Source organism: Henckelia pumila, chromosome 3, assembly GCF_033568475.1.
Source record: "Henckelia pumila isolate YLH828 chromosome 3, ASM3356847v2, whole genome shotgun sequence".
NCBI lineage: Eukaryota > Viridiplantae > Streptophyta > Magnoliopsida > Lamiales > Gesneriaceae > Henckelia > Henckelia pumila.
The window spans coordinates 178453108-178476080 of record NC_133122.1 but is presented as its reverse complement, the minus strand read 5'-3'; the positions used below and the strand labels follow the sequence as shown (position 1 = coordinate 178476080).

Genomic DNA, 22973 nt, shown 5'->3' with positions numbered 1-22973 from the left:
ATGAATTATGGATTTTATTGTTGTGAAAAGTAAAATTTATAAAACTCAAAAACTCAAAATATTCTCAAACTCCACACTTTAAATTTATTCTCTCAAATTGTGTTTTTCTACACAAATGGAGAGACCTATTTATAGATCTCAATGGGAGATTAGTCCAAAAATTAAATCATCATCATCTACATCATCACACACTAATTTTCAAAATAATACAACTCAATTTTCAACAATTCTAATATAATATAATATATTTTCAACACTCCCCCTTGTGATGATGATCGTCATATGATGATTGTCTTTATTACGTGTTTTATGTTGTCTCGTTAAAAATCTTACTAGGAAAAACCCAGTGGGATAAAAACCATAGCAAGGAAAAAAGAGTGCAGCCACGTAAACTCCCCCTCATGTTAATATGAGTGATTCTTCACACATTCCGTAGATTGCGCATCTCAATGTTGTATATATGCTTTCTGAATATCGTCGTGGGAAGTGCCTTTGTGAAGAGATCTGATGAGTTCTCACTTGATTGAATATAACAGATATCAATATCTTTATTCTTCTCAAGTTCTTGAGTGTAGGCAAAGAACTTTGGGGGGATATGTTTGGTTCTGTCACTTTTGATGTATCCTTCTTTCATTTGAGAAATACATGCAGCATTGTCTTCATACAACGTCACAGGCTTCTTGTCTACAGATAATCCACAAGAAGTTTGGATATGTTGTGTCATTGATTTTAACCACACACATTCACGACTTGCTTCATGTAATGCAATAATCTCGGCGTGATTTGATGAAGTTGTTACGAGTGTTTGTTTATGTGAACGCCAAGAAATTGCGGTGCCTCCACGAGTAAATACATATCCGGTTTGGGAACGTGCCTTATGTGGATCAGATAAATATCCAGCATCAGCATAACCAATGATACTTTGATTGGTGTCTTTTGAGTACAAAAGTCCCAAATCTGTCGTTCCTCGTAGATAACGGAATATATGTTTAATTCCGTTTCAGTGCCTCTTTGTTGGATATGAACTGAATCTTGCCAATAAATTTACAGCAAAAGATATATCAGGTCTAGTGCAATTTGCAAGATACATAAGGGCACCAATGGCACTTAGATATGGTACTTCTGGACCAAGAATAACTTCATCATTCTCACATGGACGGAATGGATCCTTTTCTATGTTTAATGATCTTACAACCATTGGAGTACTTAATGGATTTGATTTATCCATATTAAAACGTTTAAGGATCTTTTCTGTATAATTTGCCTGGTGAACAAAAATTCCACATTCTTTTTGTTCGATTTGCAAACCCAGACAGTACTTGGTTTTTCCAAGATCCTTCATTTCAAATTCTTCTTTCAAGTACATCATAACTTCTTGAATTTCTTTATTCGTTTCAATGATGTTTAAATCATCAACATATACAGCAATAATTACACATCTGGATGTTGTTTTCTTGATGAAAACACAAGGGCATATTGGATCATTTACATATCCCTTTTTCATCAAGTGATCACTTAGCCGATTATACCACATTCGGCCTGATTGCTTCAACCCATATAATTATCTTTGCAATTTTACAGAATAAAATTCTCTGGGTTTTGAATTTTGTGCTTTAGGGATCTTAAATCCTTTAGGTATTTTCATGTATATATCACTATCAAGTGATCCGTATAAGTAAGCTGTAACAACATCCATAAGAAACATTTCCAAATTTTCAGACACTGCAAAACTAATCAAATATCGAAACGTAATTGCATCCATAACAGGAGAATACGTTTTTTCATAATCAATTTCAGGCCTTTGAGAAAAACCTTGTGCAACAAGTCTAGCTTTATATCTGACTATTTCATTTTTTTCATTTCGCTTTCGAATAAAAACCCATTTGTATCCAACAGGTTTTACACCTTCAGGTGTGAGGACTATAGGTCCAAAAACATTACGTTTATTCAGCGAATTCAATTCAACCTGGATGGCATCTTTCCATTTGGCCCAATCATGACGAGTTTTACATTCACCAAAAGATTTTGGTTCATGATCCTCATTTTCATTTATGATGTCACAAGCCACATTATAAGAAAATATCTCATCAATATCTTCTATGTCTTTTCGGTTCCATATTTTTCCAGTATTAATATAATTGATAGAGATTTCACGATTCTCATCAATTTGTGATTCTGACAGAACATTTTCATCATCAGATGTTTCTTCTGGAACACCATTTTCTATTTTATGATCATCGTGCTTCTCTATGCTTTTTTTTTCGAGGATTTTTATCCTTGGAACCGACTGGCCTTCCACGCTTCAGGCGTTTAATGACATCATGAGTGTCTTCAATCTGTTTCTTTGGAATTTCAATTCGAGCTGGGGCATTTACAGCATGTATATATGATTTTGTCACCCCTTTTGTGTCTGCAAATGCATCTGGCATTTGATTTGCTATTTTTTGCAAATGTACAATTTGTTGTACATCTTTTTCACATTGTTTGGTCCTTGGATCCAAATGTAACAATGATGATACATACCATGTGATTTCTTTTTCGATGTGTTTCTTTTCTCCCCCTAACACTGGGAATATTTCTTCATTAAAATGACAATCAGCAAAGCGTGCTGTAAACACATCGCCTGTCTGAGGCTCAAGATATCGAATGATTGATGGACTATCATAACCGATATAAATACCGATTTTTCTTTGAGGACCCATTTTTGATCGTTGAGGTGGTGCAATAGGCACATACACCATACATCCAAAAATTCTTAGATGAGAGATATTTGGTTCTTTACCAAATGCAAGTTGCAATGGGGATAATTTATGATATGCACTTGGTCTGATGCGAATTAATGCCGCAGCATATAAAATTGCATGTCCCCATATAGAAATATGGAGTTTTGTTTTCATAATCATTGGTCTAGCAATCAGTTGTAGACGTTTAATCAATGATTCAGCTAATCCATTTTGCGTATGAACATGAGCTACAGGATGTTCAACAGTGATTCCCATTGACATACAATAATCATTGAAAGTCTGGGATGTAAATTCTCCAGCATTATCAAGTCTTATTTTCTTGATTGTATAATCGGGAAATTGATTTTGCAATTTTATTATTTGAGCCATCAATCTTGCAAATTCCACATTCCGAGTTGACAATAAGCATACATGTGACCATCTGCTAGAGGCATTGATCAATACCATAAAATATCGAAATGGTCCATATGATGGATGAATTGGCCCACAAATATCACCCTGAATACGTTCAAGAAATATGGGTGATTCAGTTTGGATTTTAGCTGATGATGGTCTTATAATAAGTTTTCCAAGTGAACATGCTTTACATTGAAACTTATTATTCTGAAAGATCTTCTGGTCTTTCAGTGGATGACCATGTGTATTTTCAATAATTCTTCGCATCATTGTTGAACCAGGATGTCCCAATCGATCATGCCAATTTGTTAATATTGATGAATTATCCATCACCATATTTGATTCAATTGGACTTATATGTGTATAATGCAATCCAGTAGGGAGCATTGGTAGTTTCTCAACTACAAATTTCTTTCCTGACTTATATGTTGTAAGACACATATATTTCTGATTTCCATCAGTCATTGTCTCAGTATCATACCCATGAGAATATATGTCATTAAAACTCAACAAATTTCTTTTCGATCGTGGTGAATATAAAGCATCATTTATCAAAAATTTTGTACCATTAGGTAACAAAAATTTCGCTTTACCAAAACCTTCAATCAAGTCTACAGGACCTGATATTGTATTCACCATTATTTTTGTTGGTTTTAGTTCCAAGAAATATCTTTCATCTCGCAGAATAGTGTGCGTTGTACCACTATTCGGTATGCAAATTTCCATGATATTATTTCCATGTTTGCTCATAGCATTTTCCATATCAAACTTCACAAAAATGTAATAAAGAAAAATTAAGTACAATACAAATGTAAAATATAACATGCTTTATAATACAAAAATGCATAAAAAATACAAATTTGTTACAATCTAGTCCCACCAATCTTTTAATCAATGTCTTCGAAATCATTCAAAAAATCTGCAGCACTGAAACTAGTTGAACCAATTAAATGGTCACTATTTTCAACAAAATTGGTTTCTTTTCCTTTCCCCTTTATCGATTCTTTATAGAGCTTACAAAGGTGCTCGGGGGCTCGACAAGTTCGTGACCAATGTCCCGGAGTGCCACATTTATAACAAACACTCTCGGTTCTTTTTGAGTGATTTTTATTTTCACTCATGTTTTCATGCTGCCTTTTTAGTGGGTGGTGCGTGACGCTCTTTTGAGACGAGTTACTGAAATAACTATCTCGATTATTTTCATATCCACGACCGCATCCACGACCACAGTCATTTCTACGTCCACGTCCTCGACCTCGTCCACGACCAAAATCTGGTCTATTCCTTTGATTTTGGTTTTCATTTTTCATTACGACATTTGCTTCAGGAAATGTCGTTGATCAAGTGGGTCGGGATTGATGATTTCTTACTAACAATTCGTTGTTCTTTTCCGCCACAAGAAGACATGCGATTAGTTCGGAATATCTCGAAAATCCACGCACTCTATACTGTTGTTGTAGAGTTATATTCGATGCATGAAAAGTGGAAAATGTTTTCTCAAGCATTTCCATCTCTGTGACTTCAAGTCCACAGAATTTTAATTGCGAGACTATTCGATACATCGCAGAATTATAATCACTGACTTTTTTAAAGTCTTGGAATCTCAACGTATTTCATTCATCACGGGCGATCGGGAGTATCACTTCCCTTATATGCTCAAATCTTTCTTTCAGCCCTTTCCATAAAGTCATTGGGTCTTTTTCTGTGAGATACTCACATTTCAACCCTTCATCAAGATGTCGGCGCAAGAAAATCATAGTTTTTGCTTTATCTTGTGAGGTTGATATATTATTTTCTTTAATGCTTTCACTTAGACCCAATGACTCAAGATGCATCTCAACATCAAGAGTCCATGGCATATAATTTTTTCCAGTGATATCGAGTACAACGAATTCAAGCTTTGCCAAGTTTGACATGGTGGTACTAGAAAAATAACAATGCATTTTATTAGTTAATTTTCATTAATATGACAATACAAAATAATGGATAAACGATGAGTACAAGTAAGTGTACAAATAGAGAAAAAGCATGTGGTGGAAAATCGCTGGTGAGTACAAAACTCGTGAGCATGATGATCATAATCGTTATGAAAAATATCCTTAGAAAAGCCAAAAACTCCATCTTCTTCTTTTTCGAAAAAAAACTGAGGAGAAAATGTTTTGAGATGAAGAATGAATTTTGGTGTGATTGAAAATGAGTTTGAGTGAAAATATTTATAGGCCAAAAACTAGCCGTTTGTGACCGTTGGAGGTAAAGAAAAATCGAGTATGTGTTGAATAAAAATTTGTGATAATGATACAATGCATATAATGATAATCATAATTAAATAATTATGTATATCATATCACATTATTATAAGATCGGTGTCGTAGACAGCCTTTTATATAATATTGTGAAATTATACCAATATAGTTAGTATAAAGTCAGGTATAGTATATCATATTATTATAAGATCGGTGTCATACACAACTTTTTATATAATAACATGACATTATACAAATATGATTATAATGTTTAAAAACCTTAGAGGCTTTTATACATATCGTATCCCTTACCGAGAGTGTGGGATGTCGTCTTAACATCCTCCCAGGATTTATAACAAGTTTTGAAAAAAAACTTATTTTTTCATAACATGATATTATATATTAATATATACACAATAAAAATATATAAACAGTAAAATAAAAATTCTTACTTGTTGAATATTTTTGACTTCTTCTTGTATTTTGGAGCGTCGAAAAATATAGAGAACCTTCGAGCGATCGTGCTGATAACGTGTTGTGAAAAGTAAAATTTATAAAACTCAAAAACTCAAAATATTCTCAAACTCCACACTTTAAATTTATTCTCTCAAATTGTGTTTTTCTACACAAATGGAGAGACCTATTTATAGATCTCAATGGAAGATTGGTCCAAAAATTAAATCATCATCATCTACATCATCACACACTAATTTTCAAAATAATACAACTCAATTTTCAACAATTCTAATATAATATAATATATTTTCAACATTTATAGCCTTTTCAGATTTATTTTTTTAAGTTGTTGCTAAAATTAGGGAAGTAGGCCCGAAGACTGCTAAATATAGTAAGCGGGTTGCAGCTTTATTTTTGCGAGATTGCGGCAAAAAGAGGACTTGGGCTTCATCATATATATATATATATATTATTGATAGAATTTCAACTAAATTATAAACTGTATGATGGAAGTTACAATTGGGAAATTTATTGTTTTTATTTGTATTTTGACTACCGAAAAACAAGAAGTGAAAATAATAATAAATTGATGGAGGGATTGATAACGGAAATCATGAAGATAATCACAAAATTAGAGCATACTAATTGATCGGAAATAATTAGAAACAAATTCTATGTTCTTCAATAACTCTATTGTTTATACAACAATATATTAAAATCGAACATTTTCTGTCATACATATGTTCGATCAGATGCACCAAGTAAATCTAAAATTTATGACATTAATCTCGTATCACATGGTTTAATTTCTAACACAAATTCCCCCACTAGAAAAACATAACACAAAACAGAATCCATCCATCTTAATTAATTTAGTAAATGTTAGGCATGTTATTCCAAAGGCAATGCCCCAAGTTCCTTTCTTGTTCCGCTACTCCAGAGGAGGGTGCATCCGGGTTGTACCTCGAATCATCGCGTTGACTTTCTATCTCGCCGTTTGTACCATGGGTCAAATTAGAGGGTACGTGCCCATCCTCTTCATTCCAATCCGGAATCGGAACAGCCAGTGGGAAATTATCAAGAAGATTGATTAACAAATCATCGTCTACACCATTGATCACATCACCTTCTGCCTTGTTTTCTAGGCCTGAAACAGGTCATCGATTATCTTTATGTTAGCATCTCATCGACGACTATCCAGAAATGGATTAGAATGGTAACACAGAATGGAAATGTTGGACCAATCTTTGACTTTAAATTTTAGCATAGATTAGAGTGGGGAAAAGGGATTTGAATAGAATTGAAAGGTCAAATTTTTAACAATTATTGATAAAAATAGTATGATCATCAACTTGAACAATACTTAAATTTATTGATGCATGCACATATACCTTCATAGTTGTTTTCAGATGAAACACTCCCATTCCCAAAACTATAATCTGATTGTTCATGCAAATTTCCAACCACAGCCCCTTCAATATTGTTCCAAGTAGCAGATTTCCCTATTAGATCCTCCAACAAACCACTATTTTTGCCTCTCGAAAAGGCCGTCTCCATTTCATTATATTTCTCAGCATCATCGCTTGAAGAAAGGTCCGGCGTCGCGTGGTTACGCGGAACCGTTGATTGGATTAAAGGAAGCTCTAAAACCCCCATGCCAGTGTTGCATGTGTTATGAGATTTGCACTCAAGAATTGAAGCCATTTGGAGTGGATTCGCAAAACCTTGACTATAAAAAGGTTGTGGGGGCAATGAAGATGGCGACAACGACGAGTTTTTTGAGGCCGCAGCCAACGAGAGGGACAAACCGCCATCGTCGCGAAAAGGCCTCAACTCGTTGATAGTATAGGCAGTGTTTGTATGGTGGTAATGATGAGGATGGAGTACTGAAACTGCCGGAAGAGACTTGAACGTGTCCAAGAAAAGTAAGGGGGTTTGGTTTATAGGGTTAGCCGATGATAAGGGCAGAAGGGATGACAATGAAGCGGGTTGGTGTACTGATGAAGCATTGAGGAGATGATGTTCTTGGTGTTCTTGCGGGTAGATTGGTAATCCGGCACGTTGTCTTCTTTTGAATCTCGTGTTCCAGTAATTCTTTATCTCGTTATCCGTTCGGCCAGGAAGCTATATATATATATATATGAAGGAAGAGAAAGAAAGAAAGAAATGAGTGTAAGTGAGAATTATACAAGAGTAAGTGGGTTCAAATAAAGTACCTGAGCAGCCATGCGAGCCCATTTATTACCAAGTTTAGCATGAAGTTCAACAATAAGTCGTTCTTCTTCTGCAGAAAAGGCGCCTTTCTTGAGATTAGGCCTCAAATGATTCGCCCATCGAAGCCTACAGCTCTTTCCACATCTCATCAACCCTGAATTCCTTTGAACTGCATTCCAATTCCCTTCACCGTGCTTCTTAACGTACTCGACCAAGATCGTGTCTTCGGATACGGTCCAGGGACCTTTCTTCAATGTGTTCCTGTTGTTTACGGCTGTTGAAGAAGACTTCCTTGAGCATGAAGAACCATTAGAGGCCATCAAGATATATATATATATATTTTTTTTTTTTTTTTGCTTTTTCCTTTCTCTTTTTTTGATGTTTTGCTAAAATGGAAAGAGATGATGAAAGAAGAAAACTGGTGTGTCAATTGACTAGAGATAGAAATCTAAGAAATGGTGGCCTTTTTGTCTTATAATTTCTATAAACTAGCTAGCGTTTGATGATGCAAGAAAAATGGAAAGAAATATAGATGAAACAACCAAAAGGGTAGGCTGATTTACTCAAGAACTCGCCCAACTTTTTGTTTTCCTTATTAAATTTTTATTATAGATTTTGTATATTAATTTACGCAAGAAACGATGGATGGAAAATGATGAAACAAGGAAAAGGGTAGGTGAATTTACTCAAGAAATAGTGATATTTTTCCCTTGTAAATAAATTTATAAACTTGTGTTTGAACATGTAAGACAAAGGTGTAAAAATATGAAGAAATGGAGGTTTGGAGAGGAAAAAGGAAGACGAAATGTGTGAAAAGTGGAGTTTAGAGGAGAATGGAGGCTGTGTGAGCTAGAGTGTGATGAGATTTTATAGGTGGAAGCTTGCGTTTCGCCCCGGGTTGAATGCCCCTCCACTGGAAATTAATGTTTTACATCATCAATGTGTAATTAATTGCCTTCGTCACACATATTTTTTTTCTATGAAAAAAATGCTATATTATTAAAATGGAGACAACTATATATTACCTTTGAAATCACAAAATTATTTTCATTTGTTCATGTAAGGCAATTTTACAATTTCAAATGTACGTTTGTATAATATATTCATTGCACATATAGCACGACTCTTGTTCATGTAAGAACACACATACTGACAATTGAGTTTGCATGTTTTTCATGAACACCGTGACCGACGACGTGTGTTGTCTTCGTGAGATTTCTAGTAAAATTTAAGTGTGTATCACAATGTTAGCCCCAAAATCAATCTACTTTTTTTTTTTATTTAAAAAAAAAAATAGTTGCTCAAGTTAACTGCTGTTACAGCTTTACATGTTGCTGACATTATTTACTCCAAACAATTTATCTCTTAAAAAGAAAACAAATCAATGTCAATCAAGTTATCACTTTGTCATATCTCGAACATTCATTTATATTCTGTCATTATTATCATGACTAAAAATTAATGGATCAATATCATTTAAGAGTGTGGAGGAATTTAATTTTCATATATTTCAACTTTCTACATAGATATTATCATAAAATTCCAGAACAGCATGTAAGAAACAACCTCCTCAAATTCAGCTTTGCAAACTCTTATCATCTGTAACATGAGAACGATCAAACTACAGGCATCAAATAGTTGACAGCTCTCATGTAAGAAACAGAAATCTCGAATTCGTGATGGATGAATGCAACACAGAATTGACATGATATTTATTTGAAGAGTGCAGGTTACAAATTTACTGTTCTAATCCTCTGGCTCTGACATATCTTTTAATCGAGGAACACAGCTTCCATAAAACGCAAGTCTTTCATTCGATATAGTTGTAGTATACAAGTAGTATAGATTTCTAAGACTAAAAGCTAATATACTGTGTGATACCTCGAGTGAGACACCAATGATAGCTGGAACGACTAACGCAGAACCACGAATTTTCACCAAATTTGCTGGGTGCCACCGCATACCGCTATAGAATCACCGATCAAGAACAGGGGAATGCAGAACCGTAGGAATGAAATTGAGGCCAGGAAAAGTGCAGAATAACCTTTTAGTAGAGAGAACTGCTTAAGAAACCAGTATATACTCAAAACAGTCTCGAAAGATACCTCACACGTAACCAATTATATCCACAAACATGTCCATTTCCAAGCTTTAAACAAAGCATCATAATAAATCTTTAATAAACTCAAGGTTTAATGTATCTCGGACAAGAAGATAAACCCCAAGAACTAGGACCAGCGTTATGCCAGACGACATGATTCGTTGCTCTAATTCCAACGGAAGCTTTCTCCCACCTCGAACAGCCTCTATGAGGATCAATGCCAAAGAACCGCCGTCTAATGCTGGTAGGGGAAGAAGATTTATCACTGCCAAATTGAGATTCAAGATTGCTGCAAATTGGTAAAGGCCATCAGCATTCGATTTGGCTACTTCTGCCCCAACAGCAATAATGGCTACCGGACCAGAAACCTTACTAGCAGATTGAGAGAAATTCAAGAATGTCTGTTTCAAACCGTCCAAGACATTTGATGATAGGCCCCAGAATTCACTTCCTGAGTAGCGAAAGACATCCCACAGATTCTTCGGTTTAGCTTTTGAAAACCTGATGTTTGGTGATAATTGAACACCTATTCTGCCAGTACCATCTGAATTTTTGTCCGGCGTAACAGTGATTTCTAAATTTTCTCTACCTCTTTCAATCTTGAATAGTACTGTTCTTTTGGGACTGTCTCTAATGATGTCAACAACTTCTGAAACTAAACTGGGGCTGGTTCTCAAAAGCTCGATATCATTAACCCCTAATATAACATCACCAGGCAACAATCCACCTCGTGAAGCAGCCGATAATGGCCTAACCTCAGGTACAAGAACGCCAGGAAAAGATTCTTGAACAGGCAATCCAACTAACACAACTTGTGCAAAAACTATAACAAAAGCAGAGACAATATTAGCGATCACGCCAGCAGAAATAACCACCACCCTATCAAAGATTGGCCTATTTTTCAGTAAATTCTCGTCATCCACTGGAATACCACTATCAGGATCATTATCAGGAAACCCCACAAAACCACCAAGAGGAAACGCTCTGATAGAATACTCCACGTTTTTGGAATTAAATTTAGCTAAAACTGGACCAAACCCAACAGCAAATTTACTCACATGAATACCCTGAAGATATGCTGCCAAAAAATGACCACTTTCATGGACAACAATGATACCAGTTAACACTGCAGCTGCTTCAAGAACCGATTGAACGCTCTCGAAGCCACCAAAATCCAGGCCAGACACAGCGAAAGTCGTAAACTTCTTTCTCCTCCCTTGCCTAAATATCAAGTTCTTGCATAAAAATGGGGTCTTGCTGCAAAATCTTGAACTAGAAGAACCCAAAACAGAAGATTCTAAAGGATTAAACAAATGGGCTTTAGTTTTTACAGAAAAATCTGAAATGGGCTGCGTCCTGGAGTTGAGAAATCTGAGAAGAGCGTGGGAGGTTGAGGGTGATGACAAGTTTACGATCATTTTGACGAGTTTCCGAAGAATATGGCGAATATGATTAGCTCTCAAGAGGAGGAAGATGAGTTTAATATGGGAAAAAAGATTGGATAATTCGTGATTTTGTTCTGTGGAGGTGAAGAGAATGAAATGTTTCTATCCATCTCCACAAACTTTGTTGTTTTTTACACGATTTTGGGTTGCGGAAATGAAGTACAGAATCTTGATACTTCAATTTGGGGTATTTGAATGGACTGTGTGATCCGAAAACTCCAAAGGCCCAAACAATAAAAGCATTTCATGGACTTCGATATTTACGACCGATGAATTCAGTTCGGTTCGATTTTCAATTTTTCAATAAGATTTGGATAGTAAAAATTTGAATTATAATTTAGAGTTGATAGTATTTATTCAAATTCAAATAAAAAAAAATGTTGAACATCAATCCAAAGGTACTTGATTATATGCAAAGGACTTTAATGATTGAGTTAAAATTTATCGATTCCAATAATTAATGGGAACGCATTCAATTCACAGTTTTAACTTTTGTGGAATTGAAATATTTGTATTGAATTTTATAGAATGTCACATAATTGTTCCTGCAGAATTTTTGGAAGATTTTTACAGATATTTTAAATTCTTTATGTGATCCTATAAATTTTATAACTTGAAAAAGTTAAATATGACGATTAAACTATAATAATCAACATATATATTTTTTTAAAAAAAATCAGCAGAAAAATACTTGCTAGGAATCCATCAAGCAAACATATATATCATAAGTTTCAAGAAAATCGTTATTATTATTGGCAATGTACAAAAGAAATTTTATTTAAGAACAAACCAAATTATATCATTAATGCATAACACACGGTTTTAACCGATGAGGCGATGAAGTAATGTTTTTATTACAAATTCACCAACTAAAGAAATTGCAAATAATAGCCATTACATTTTCAAATATATTCTAACACGAAAGACGACATTACTTTTTATGTACAACATAAAACCCAAAAAAAAAAAAAAAAAAAAACATCCTGACTATGACTTTAAAATAAATTATCAAAAAATAAAATGCAATACCAAAATTTTCATTTTTGCATGTAATTAACATAAATTAACTATTATATAAATTAAATTTTAAAAAAATATAAAACGATTAAATATTAATTTAATCTTTGCGATATAATTTTTTTTAATAATGGGTAAAGAATGATAAACATAAATAAAAATTTTAAAGACAAGAATAAAAAATTGATTTTATAGTAGAGAGAATATTTTTTAAATATTAAATAAAATACAAAAATAAAAAAATAATTCATGCCAGAGATAATATTTTTTAAAAAAATAGATAAAATAACACAAATTAAACGTTTAATTTATGTTTTTCATGACTTTATTTTAATTTTTATATAATTTTAACAATATACTAAGAGGAGATGATGAGTCTGCTTATGATCCTTGGAGAAGGAAAATAAAATGATTTATAGGATTTTAATTATAAATCTTTACAAATCTTTGGTATGAATGAGGATGAAATTTTAACATTTCATAGTTGTATCTAAATTTTATGAAATTACATGTTGAATAACACCATACTTTAGTAGAATATATAAAAATCTAGATTGAATATCTTTTGGTAAGTTGCGTGTGAATGAAAAAATTTCAAATCAATGGAAAGAATAGATCAAATCATAAATCGATACACTACTTATTTACACACTAGTTATATAGAGTATAATGAATTTCAAATGACATCATTATTGGGTAAACTTGACCTAGATCCCAACTAACTTGAAATATCATATATAAACATGAAATGAGTGAATTTGAAGTTTTTGTTGTTACTTATCTAAAGAACAAAATTACATTTGATTATGGGTGTTTGACTGAACTTATAAGCTCTCCAAAATAGCTTATAAGCTGTCAAAATAAGTTGTTTGACAGCTTATACACTGTTTTTAAAAAAGTAAGGGTGACCTTAGTTTTTTTAAAAAAAAAATCTTATTTTAACATTTTATCTCTCCAAATTATCCTTGCATATTTTTATAAACATTTATCCTATCCTCCACACATTAAATATTAAATATTATTTTAAAAAAGTTTCCAAATAACATAATTTTTTCTACATTAAAATATTAAAATAATTTTATTTTTTAAACATAGGTTTATTCTAAAACTATTTCCGCATATGTATAACTCGTTACATTATTTTCATAACATTATACTATTTTTGATAATTTTGACAATAAAAAGATCTTATAATACCAAACACATCAACATTTTTAAGTTGTTTAAAATAAGTTTAGCCAAACTCTTTAACAACTTTTTAAAAATAAGTTCTGACATCTTATAAGCTCTTAAAACTGCTTACAAAAATCATTAAAAGTAAAATTTTAATCCAATATTCAAATGCTTAAAAAATAAAAATCGGCTGAATGATTGGTCACAATAATGTAATATTCTATTAAGAAAGGGGTTCAAATTATAAATACCACCAAAAGGCATAGCTACTTAGGTCACATGCTTCTAATAAAAAAAAATTTGAGAAACACTTGGGACCATACAAATTGAGCTTTTACAACCATCATTCACAATAATATTCCTCTCCAATGCTTTACTTTAATCTTGTTTCCCTTCATTTGCCACGTATCTCATCCCTTTCCAAATTAAGCATTACATCTCATGATCCACCATATTTTTACATAAATAATAATAATAATAATAATAATAATAATAATAATAATAATAATAATAATAATTCGTTTCACACGAATAAAAATAAATCTTTAATCCAATTCAATATATATAATATTACTCTTTTATATTTTGAAAAAAAAATAAAAATAGCCGAAGGTATATAGTCCATATAATATTGAAGTCTGAAATTTGAGATAATATTAGATTTCGGATCCGAGACTCAGATTGTAAATAAAAAATAAAAATAAAGAAACAAATTATTCAATAATTAGAAACATGACTTCAAAAATAAAAATCAGATACATCATTTATGTCTAATATTATCTATACTCTTGGTATTGTCCAAATCCTGAAGTACTACAAAATATAACATTATTCATGATGAAGTTGAATCTAGTTACTTAAGAATATTACGCTAACCATTAATTCAATGACTAATGATTCATCACGTCAAATATTAAAACACTTTGTCAACTATCATATACATTTTTTACGCGTGAAACAAATTACTGCGGTCCCAAATTACTATTCTAGTATTAATTCACGTGATATAATTAAGTTTTTGAAATTTGAGAAAAGATTAGATCTCGGATCCGACACTCGTATTATAATTTTTTTTTTAAAAAAAAAATCAAGAAACCACCAAAAAAAAAAAAAAAGAATTAAGAAGAAGAGCAAGGATGGAAGAGGAAAAGGACAATCTTAGTGGGGCACGATGACCTAACAAGTGAAAAGACAAGGAACGAGTTTCACAAGTGAAATGGCGACCAGGTTCGATGAATCTGAAACACATGCCCACCCCCCTTTTGCACCCATATATATTGTTCCCAAGATCACACTCGTTATTCCTCCTCCCTCCCACACATAGTGAACAACACCACTTTCTTCTGCAGAGGTAACTTTTCTCTTTCATTTCACCGCAATTTCCTTCATGAAGTACTCGTCTTTCTTTTTTTGTATTTTGGTTTTGGAGATTAATTTTATATATCGTCCAGTACTACTAATTATATAGGTGATCGATCGATGGACCGGTTCAAGGCAAGAAACGACGCCCTTCTTTTGATAAAACGACAAGCGAGCATGCTGCCAGGAATATTAATGCCTCCGGATTTTAGTTATAGTACTCAGTGTTTTCATATAAAAATGTGACACGATCAAGAAGTTTGTGTGCTCTTGAACAATCTTACGCGGCCACACTCCAGCCCGGTTCGATGTCGAATCGTGTGCTGTTTTGTGTCGCGTAGTATTGAACAGGAGATCGATCGAGTTCCCCCATCCCCTTCAAACTTCACCTGCCAGCTTTTGAATGTGGTTTAGTTAATTCTGCGCTGCTGTTTTTACATTTGGTTCCTAATAATTCATTATTCACTTTTAATTTCCATTCCGTTGATTTCTCAATAAAATTTCATCTCTTTCATCCTGTTTATCCATTTTATATACATATATATATTAATATGATGATGTTATATATATTTTCGAATATCCTATGTGTTTTCATGCAATCAATTTTATATATTAATGTAAAGCGAACAAGATCGTTATGTTATATATATATCCCACAAAAAAAAAACTAAAAAAAAAAACTGTTTGATATATATCACGTGGAGCAATTTGCATCGTTATTGGAGTATTGGTCCTATAATTAAAGTGATTCATATAAAAGAACAAAAATCTTGCACAGCTATTTGTAGGACACACATGATCACTTACCATGCAGTATTTCAAGTCATGAGCCGATTACATTTATCCTATTTATTTTATTATTATATACATGTATATATTATGATCTTTTATTGGTATTTTTTTTTAAACAAAGTCAACAAAGGGTTGAGAAAATATGTTTTGATACAAAGAATATCAAATGAGCTATCGATCGGCAATATTATATAAGAAAGTACACACATAGTGACGTAGTGTATTAAATAATATTTAGAGTGTAAATAATGAATATAACTTGTGTCACTAACACAAAAACTCTCGTGACACGTACTCACAGGTCAATTTCGTGAGACGGATCTTTTATTTGGATCATTTATAAAAAAAATATTATTTTTTATACAACAATATTTTTTTATCGTCAATATGAGTTGAGTTTGGTCCGTCACACGAATAAAGATCCATGAAACGACTGTCTCACAAAAGACACATTCAGTAACTAGTAGTAAATATACGTTCAAAACTTGTTTTTAAATTATGTTTCTCTCTCATTATTATATGTATATTAGAGATGGATTAGATTATCGGTCATTTGGTATCCGGTCTCTGCACCCAAACATAAATACATAATCAGTTTCTGTCAGAAAAAAAAAAGTTGTTTAAACTCCTTAAGCCCACATGTTTTTTCGTATGAAATTCGATACAAAACATTGAGAATATGGTATGGATACATGATATTTGAGTATCAACGGTTTCAAATCTGGTACTAATGTATGATTTTTGAGTACTCAAATATGTAAGCAAATATTGATATTAATGACACATTTGTCTTTTTTAGATGAAAATCGGTACAAAATATTAGAAATACGGTACTAATATATGATATTTGAGTATCAAATTTGTTAGATCTGATACAAATATATGATTTTTGAGTACTAAGAAAATATTGATATTAATGACACATTTATCTTATTTGGATGAAAATCGATACAAAACATTGAAAATATGGTACTAATATATGATTTTTGAGTACCAAATGTGTTAGGTTTGATACAAATATATGATTTTTGAGTACTCAAACATATGTTGCATGTTCATATTAATAAAGATGTTCAGGTTTTGTACTCAAAATTTTATTTTTTGTATCCGATCTTGAACAATTAATACTCAAATATCATGTATTCGTACCATATTTTCAATGTTTTGTATCGACTTTCATCCGAGAAAAACATGTGGACCCAGAGAGTTTAAACAACTTTTTTTTTTCTGATAGGGACTTATCATGCATTTATGTTTGAATTCAGAGAGTGATCACTAATTTACCCATGGATTATAATATGTGACAATTTGACAGATGTTTCGAATATGACTTTTAAAAAAAAAAAATCAAATCCATTTCTCTAAATCAAATTCTTCAATTTGCAAAAGTTAATATTTAAATAAGAGTTGATCTCTCCTATAAGATGGTCGGATTTATATTCGTAAAACAGTGTCAGATGGACCCAACATATGCTACAATAAAAATAATGTTTTTGACATTGAACAATAAATCTATCAAATAAAGTTAACTTGACCATTTTCCAGGAATATTCGTATATTAAGAAATATAATTTAAAACCGGCCTTCGCTGAAATCGAAAAATATGTGAAGCGAATATACGATTCAATTGACCGAAAGGTAAATCGTAATATAATATTGATATATATTTTTTTATGACTCGATTATCACTATTCCATAATATTTTTAGTCAGATATTTTCTTAAATTGATCAAAAAATTGAATTCGAGGGGAATTATATATATGTCTTGTTCCATTAATTGAATCATGGAATAAATTTTGGCTGATTTTATTTATAATTTTCACAAATTCTTAAAAATTTAACTCATTTAATTCGACGTTTTGACTAATACCCCATCCTAAACGCCCCTCGAATGCCCTTAGATTGCGTTTACTTAGTAAGATGTGATTACATTTGATAAATCATACTAGAACTATTAAAATGATTTTGAAGGGTGTGGAATAATGATGAATATATAAACAATAACATGTTTACTTTGATTTATTAATTTTGGGATTGAAACAATGATTGATGGATAAATTACAATTTTATCCTCCACCTATGTTAAAAAAATCTTAAGTTTAATTGTGTATTCATATATAATTTGGATTTTATTATTTTTTTAATATTGTAAATTATTATTTATTCACAATTGAGTCATTTTCACGTATCAAAATTATTGAGTATAAAAATATGTATTGTTTTAAAATAGTTAAAATTGATAAATTGAGTTATAAAAAAGAGACAGAGAGAAATTGGGAAGGAAACAAACAAATTAAAGAAGAGTAGATTAGGATTTCTGTAGATTTTTTTTCCACAAATATTATTCAGTATATATTATACCTCATTTAATTAAGGATGATATATCTCATGAAATAAAGGTTGAATGACGGGCTTTGAGATTTGAAGAAAATTGATTTTTTGAAAGTAAACCATGGATGAGATTGGATTAACAAGCTCGTCTTATGGTTATCAAGTCAAGTAAACACTCTTAAAATAAACTCTCAAATAAACCCTTTGGCAGATCTTGTCGGCAATTTTAGTACAAAAGAAAATATCTAATTTAAAATTTAAATTTAAGGGCAGAGGGTGGAAACTTACGACTCAGCCAACATCTTTGGTTTGTCAGGTGCTCAAAGCTCGATACTATTACACACCTCGATCGTTTCTTGAGATGAAAGTTGGGGCTAATCCGTGTTATGTATGTCGAAATATTATGTTTACTCAAGATTTGATTAAACAGGCTAGGGGTCTAGATTGAGAATTGGTTCTGGGAATCATACACATATTTGGGGTGATTCTTGGCTGCCTGATAGGGATAACCCATTCATTGTTTCCGATGGACCCGAAGAGCTGCAACATGCTACTGTGAATTTGTTACGCTTATGTGATGATGGATGTTGGGATAAGGACCTGTTGGATGACTTATTTGATGAAATGGATAAGAATTTGATTCTATCAATTCCGTTGAGTAGACGCCTTATGATGATCGATGGATTTGGGTGCGGTGCAAATCGCAAAGGTTTTTATATAGTGAAGAAAGGATATAAGTTGCTTCGTTCTAATCAGACTATACTAGCTAATGGTGCTAACATTAATTGGCTTCAGGTATGGCGAATAAATATCCCTGCAAAGGTTAAAATTTTTATTTGAAGTACTTTTGTCCAATTGTCTCCCGACTTTAATGGCTTTACATAGGCGCGTGGTGGATATTGTAGTGTGGAGCCCATTTTGTCATAACGAAACTGAAGATGATTTTCATGCACTTGTCCTTTGACTAGCTGTCCGTCGAGTTTGGAATCTCACTCCCTTGGACAATTTCGTTGGTCCAGTGAATTCATTAATCCATGAGTTGTGGGTTAATTTAGTGAACACTCGGGCTTCTTGTGATATAGAAGTTGCAGCGGTTGTTTTGTGGAGCATTTAGAAGTTTCGAAACGATTTGGTTTGGAATGGTTAGCAGAAATCCGCCGTTTTATTTTCTAGTAAGAAATTAATATTCGATCTCAATGGCTTATTGCTCATACTCAATCTGCCAGCCCTCTTTTGCAATCTAGGCAGGATCTATCTTCGAGCTGGAGTAGGCTCCGATAACATTGGGTCAAGTGTATAGTAGATGCAACTATCTTAAAAATTCCATCTCGTATGAGTTTTGGGGGTTTAATTCGATATGATAGAGGTCAGATGCTTCATTTTTCTAACATATTTTGTGGAGTCGAATGCTCATGTTATTGACTTATTGTCAACGCGTTAAAGAATCCAACATCTCATTTTTCTAGTTAATTTGGGTTTGATCTTAGAATATTGTTGACTCTTTGGCTGGAGAGCTACAATCTTGTTCTTTTGTTTTTGCTTGTCGATTAGCGAACCATGCGGTTCATAGCTTAGCTAAAGTTGTTGTTTTTATGACTGTTAAGGAAGAATGAGTTATTCCTTCGTCTTTCTTAGTCTCTGTTGTAATTGTTTTTGATTTTTAGTTAGGCATTTTTTTGCTTTACAAAAAAAAAAAAACAGAGGTGCCTACTTTTAATTTTTAAGGGGCCTGGGTTTTTCTTTAGTATTATAAATTTTGTATATTATATTCTATTTTCTCATTTAAAAAGTCTAAGGTTGCGTTTACTTAGCTTGATTAGATTTGGATTGATTAATTATCATACTCTATCAAGTGTTTACTAAAAATTTTACCAATCATAATAAATACATGAGCCCGTTATAAATATTATTAGGGAATGATTTTTAATCCCTTTATTATTATTTTATGAGTAACACTCTTGTGAGACTGTCTCACGTGAAACGGGTCGACCTAAACCAATAGATTACCCGGTCCAAATATAAATCTGACCCATATTCTAATCTCGCCCAATTTGTCGCCTCACTCATTCCCTAAATCCATCGCGTTTTCTGAAATCAACAGGAAACCATGCCTCTTACTCGATCAAATCCCCTTCACCTGATTCAGTCCAAGAAGTGAGATTCAACAATGGCGGAGGATCACGATCCTAACGGAATCTTGATCCAAGGCGACACCGAGCAACAAACAATTAACGAATCGACTCCTTGAGATGTTCTCAATCGATTGATCTCAACGATCTTCTTCCTCTATCCGAATTCAGAATATGCTTCTGCTCCGCTACTGCAGAGGATTAAAGCAGTTAATATTCCTCTGCTTCGTGATGCTTCAAGGAACTGGCCGTTTTCTTCTCTGGACTTGCCGCGGTGGAACCTCCTGCGCGCTTCTCGTAGTTTCAGTGAGTGTATTTTATCTGCTTCTACTCTTTGGATTTGATTCATTTGCGTAATTTTGACTATATTTCTTCCCTTCTCATGACACCAATAGTTTGTATTTGATCATGATCAGAGGTATTTTTACTGAAAACCACGAATTATATTGTCTTATATATGAATTTAGTCATACGAATCATGCGGAATATCGATTATGTTTTCTTTTACTTTGGTAGATTATGATAGGTTGGCTGAACATTGAAGAACTAAGAAATTATACCCCTTTGACATGAGGAGGTTCATCCGTTGTCTTGTAAATCCCAGCACTGCTGACAAATAAGAATTGTTGTGCGCCACAACTCTTTGCCCAATCTGCTACAGGCCTATGAATAGATAATGATATTAGAAGATATGTGCACTTTGCATGGACAAAGATTTTGGTCTCAAGTTTTCTTGATTGCTTGCTTGAAGAAACCATCATAATAAGACACGAACCTCACAGCTTCCAAATCCTTGCCATTGTTATTCCAGGAAGCTGGAGGACCTGATGAAGAGGAATGCTGCTCAAACAATGGGAGATCGCCAGGCTCAAAGCGGAAGCCCGGCTTTTCATGGAATCCCTACTCTTGAACCCAACTACAATGCAGAAATCAGACACCGATTACTTCTTGCATCTGTAAAATTTGAAGGTTGGAGAGACGTTTCGCAGGCTGAAAAATGAGGAGAAAACCAAAAAAATGGAGAGTCAAAAAGTCCCATCTCATCACCATTAACAAAGTGTGGTTCGATGTCAGGAATGACAACCGAATTTGGTCTGGGTTAAGTAGGTTCCTCAGACGCAGGAAACAAGAAAGATGACGATCTTGAGCTTAAGATCATCAAGTCTTGCACAGATAATGTTCAACCGGGATTGCAGATAATGTTCAACCGGGATCGGTTCAATGAATTATAGGATTCATTTGAGTCTGCATTGCAACTGTTTTTGATTTTCCAAGTAATAATGACGAGTTTCCTGGGACATTATGATTTATGTGCTTATGGTAGTGATTTTATACACAAACACTGCTTAGCACCTTTCTCCACTTCAAAAAGTATCTAATGCTTGTCATTGAAGAAAGGCTGATTTGAATGTTAGATTCTTAATGAATTGAAGAGTCAATTTTAAGATGTAAAATTGTAGTTTGAACCAGAAGGCTTTTGTATTGGGTGAGACAAATGCTTTAATTCTGCATTTCTTCTTACCAGTTGACAATGTCACATGGAATTCCACATGCTCTAAAGTCTAAACAATGATTTGTGGTTGCAAGTTATGACCACCAAAGCTGTTTTCGTGAGCGAAAAGTACTCGAATTATACTTTTAACACACGATGAAACATAACAAGATCAAAAGTGAAATAAAAATTAATATTTTTTCAGGAAAAATAATACTTTGATTTAAAAAGTAATATTTTTTAATCAAATAATAATATAATATAAAATAATATTTTTGATATAAAAAATAATACTTTTATTGTAAAAATTAATACCTTTGAGATAAAAAATAATATATATGATGTCTATCACACGTGATATGTTTATTGTGCATAACAGAGAAGTTTTCTGATTGGAGAATACATTTCGTTTCATCATAATCATATCGTCCAAAATTGGGACGGCCTATGCTAGCACATGGACTACATCCAACGGTTCTTGTTTTTTGTATTTGAAATATTCATGTGAAATCTTAAATGCAAAAGAAAAAAAAAATGGACCGTTACTCCGTTAGATTCCCAATGAGGCAGCATAGACAAAACCTCTAAAAATGTCTTTGACAGACCGTGGACCCTTGGATACAGATCATCAATGGGATCTAAACGTAACAGAATTTATTGTAGAAAACTAATATATGCTTATTTGACTCCAAATTATCACTGTTTATGTGAAAAATATTAGTTTTTATTGCAAAAATATTATTTTTTATATCAAAATATTACTTTGCAAAAAATTGAGAATACCTTGACGACTTAATGACATTCTAATAATTTGTGACTTACTATGGAAACACTAGCTTCATACTACATTCTATTAATATTTATAATATGAATGATTGAATATTAAATAAAGTATTATTTTTTCTATGAAAAATATTACTTTTTCGATAAAAAGTACTAGTTTTTCTGTTAAAAGTATTACTTCTAAAATATGCTACATAAAAAGTATTAGTTTTTCTGTGAAAAATATTAATTATTTAATAAAAAATATTACTTTTTATGATAAAACTTTTATTTCTAGATTACGTTAATTTGACATAA

At 32.6% G+C, this 22973-nt stretch overlaps 2 protein-coding genes and 1 long non-coding RNA gene across 3 annotated transcripts; 1 reads left to right on the top strand and 2 right to left on the bottom strand.

Moving 5' to 3' along the window:
* Nucleotides 1–6510: 6510 nt before the first annotated feature.
* On the bottom strand, nucleotides 6511–9119 carry LOC140892092 (transcription factor MYB101). Its single transcript, XM_073300837.1, has 3 exons — nucleotides 8056–9119; nucleotides 7231–7963; nucleotides 6511–6986 (listed from the first exon to the last, which is right to left on the bottom strand). The coding sequence occupies exons 1-3, from the start codon at nucleotides 8371–8373 to the stop codon at nucleotides 6712–6714; spliced, it is 1326 nt and encodes a 441-aa protein (XP_073156938.1). The 5' UTR covers nucleotides 8374–9119; the 3' UTR covers nucleotides 6511–6711.
* Nucleotides 9120–9593: 474 nt separating this feature from the next.
* LOC140891269 (probable membrane metalloprotease ARASP2, chloroplastic) lies at nucleotides 9594–11728 on the bottom strand. The gene has a single exon (XM_073299681.1). It carries the CDS (start codon nucleotides 11570–11572, stop codon nucleotides 10217–10219), a length of 1356 nt encoding a protein of 451 aa, XP_073155782.1. The 5' UTR covers nucleotides 11573–11728; the 3' UTR covers nucleotides 9594–10216.
* A 3376-nt stretch (nucleotides 11729–15104) lies between these two features.
* Nucleotides 15105–15662, top strand: LOC140893495 (uncharacterized). Its single transcript, XR_012153167.1, has 2 exons — nucleotides 15105–15140; nucleotides 15241–15662. It is a non-coding gene; the product is annotated as an uncharacterized lncRNA (long non-coding RNA).
* Nucleotides 15663–22973: the final 7311 nt, after the last annotated feature.

Excerpts from the sequence above, each read along its gene's own strand:
- LOC140892092 (XM_073300837.1), bottom strand. The coding sequence starts at position 8,373 with ATGGCCTCTAATGGTTCTTCATGCTCAAGGAAGTCTTCTTCAACAGCC. Across the intron at positions 7,964-8,055 it reads GGGCTCGCATGGCTGCTCAG|CTTCCTGGCCGAACGGATAA; the intron begins GTACTTTATTTG and ends ATATATATATAG. Across the intron at positions 6,987-7,230 it reads ATCTGAAAACAACTATGAAG|GCCTAGAAAACAAGGCAGAA; the intron begins GTATATGTGCAT and ends GACCTGTTTCAG.
- LOC140891269 (XM_073299681.1), bottom strand. The coding sequence starts at position 11,572 with ATGATCGTAAACTTGTCATCACCCTCAACCTCCCACGCTCTTCTCAGA.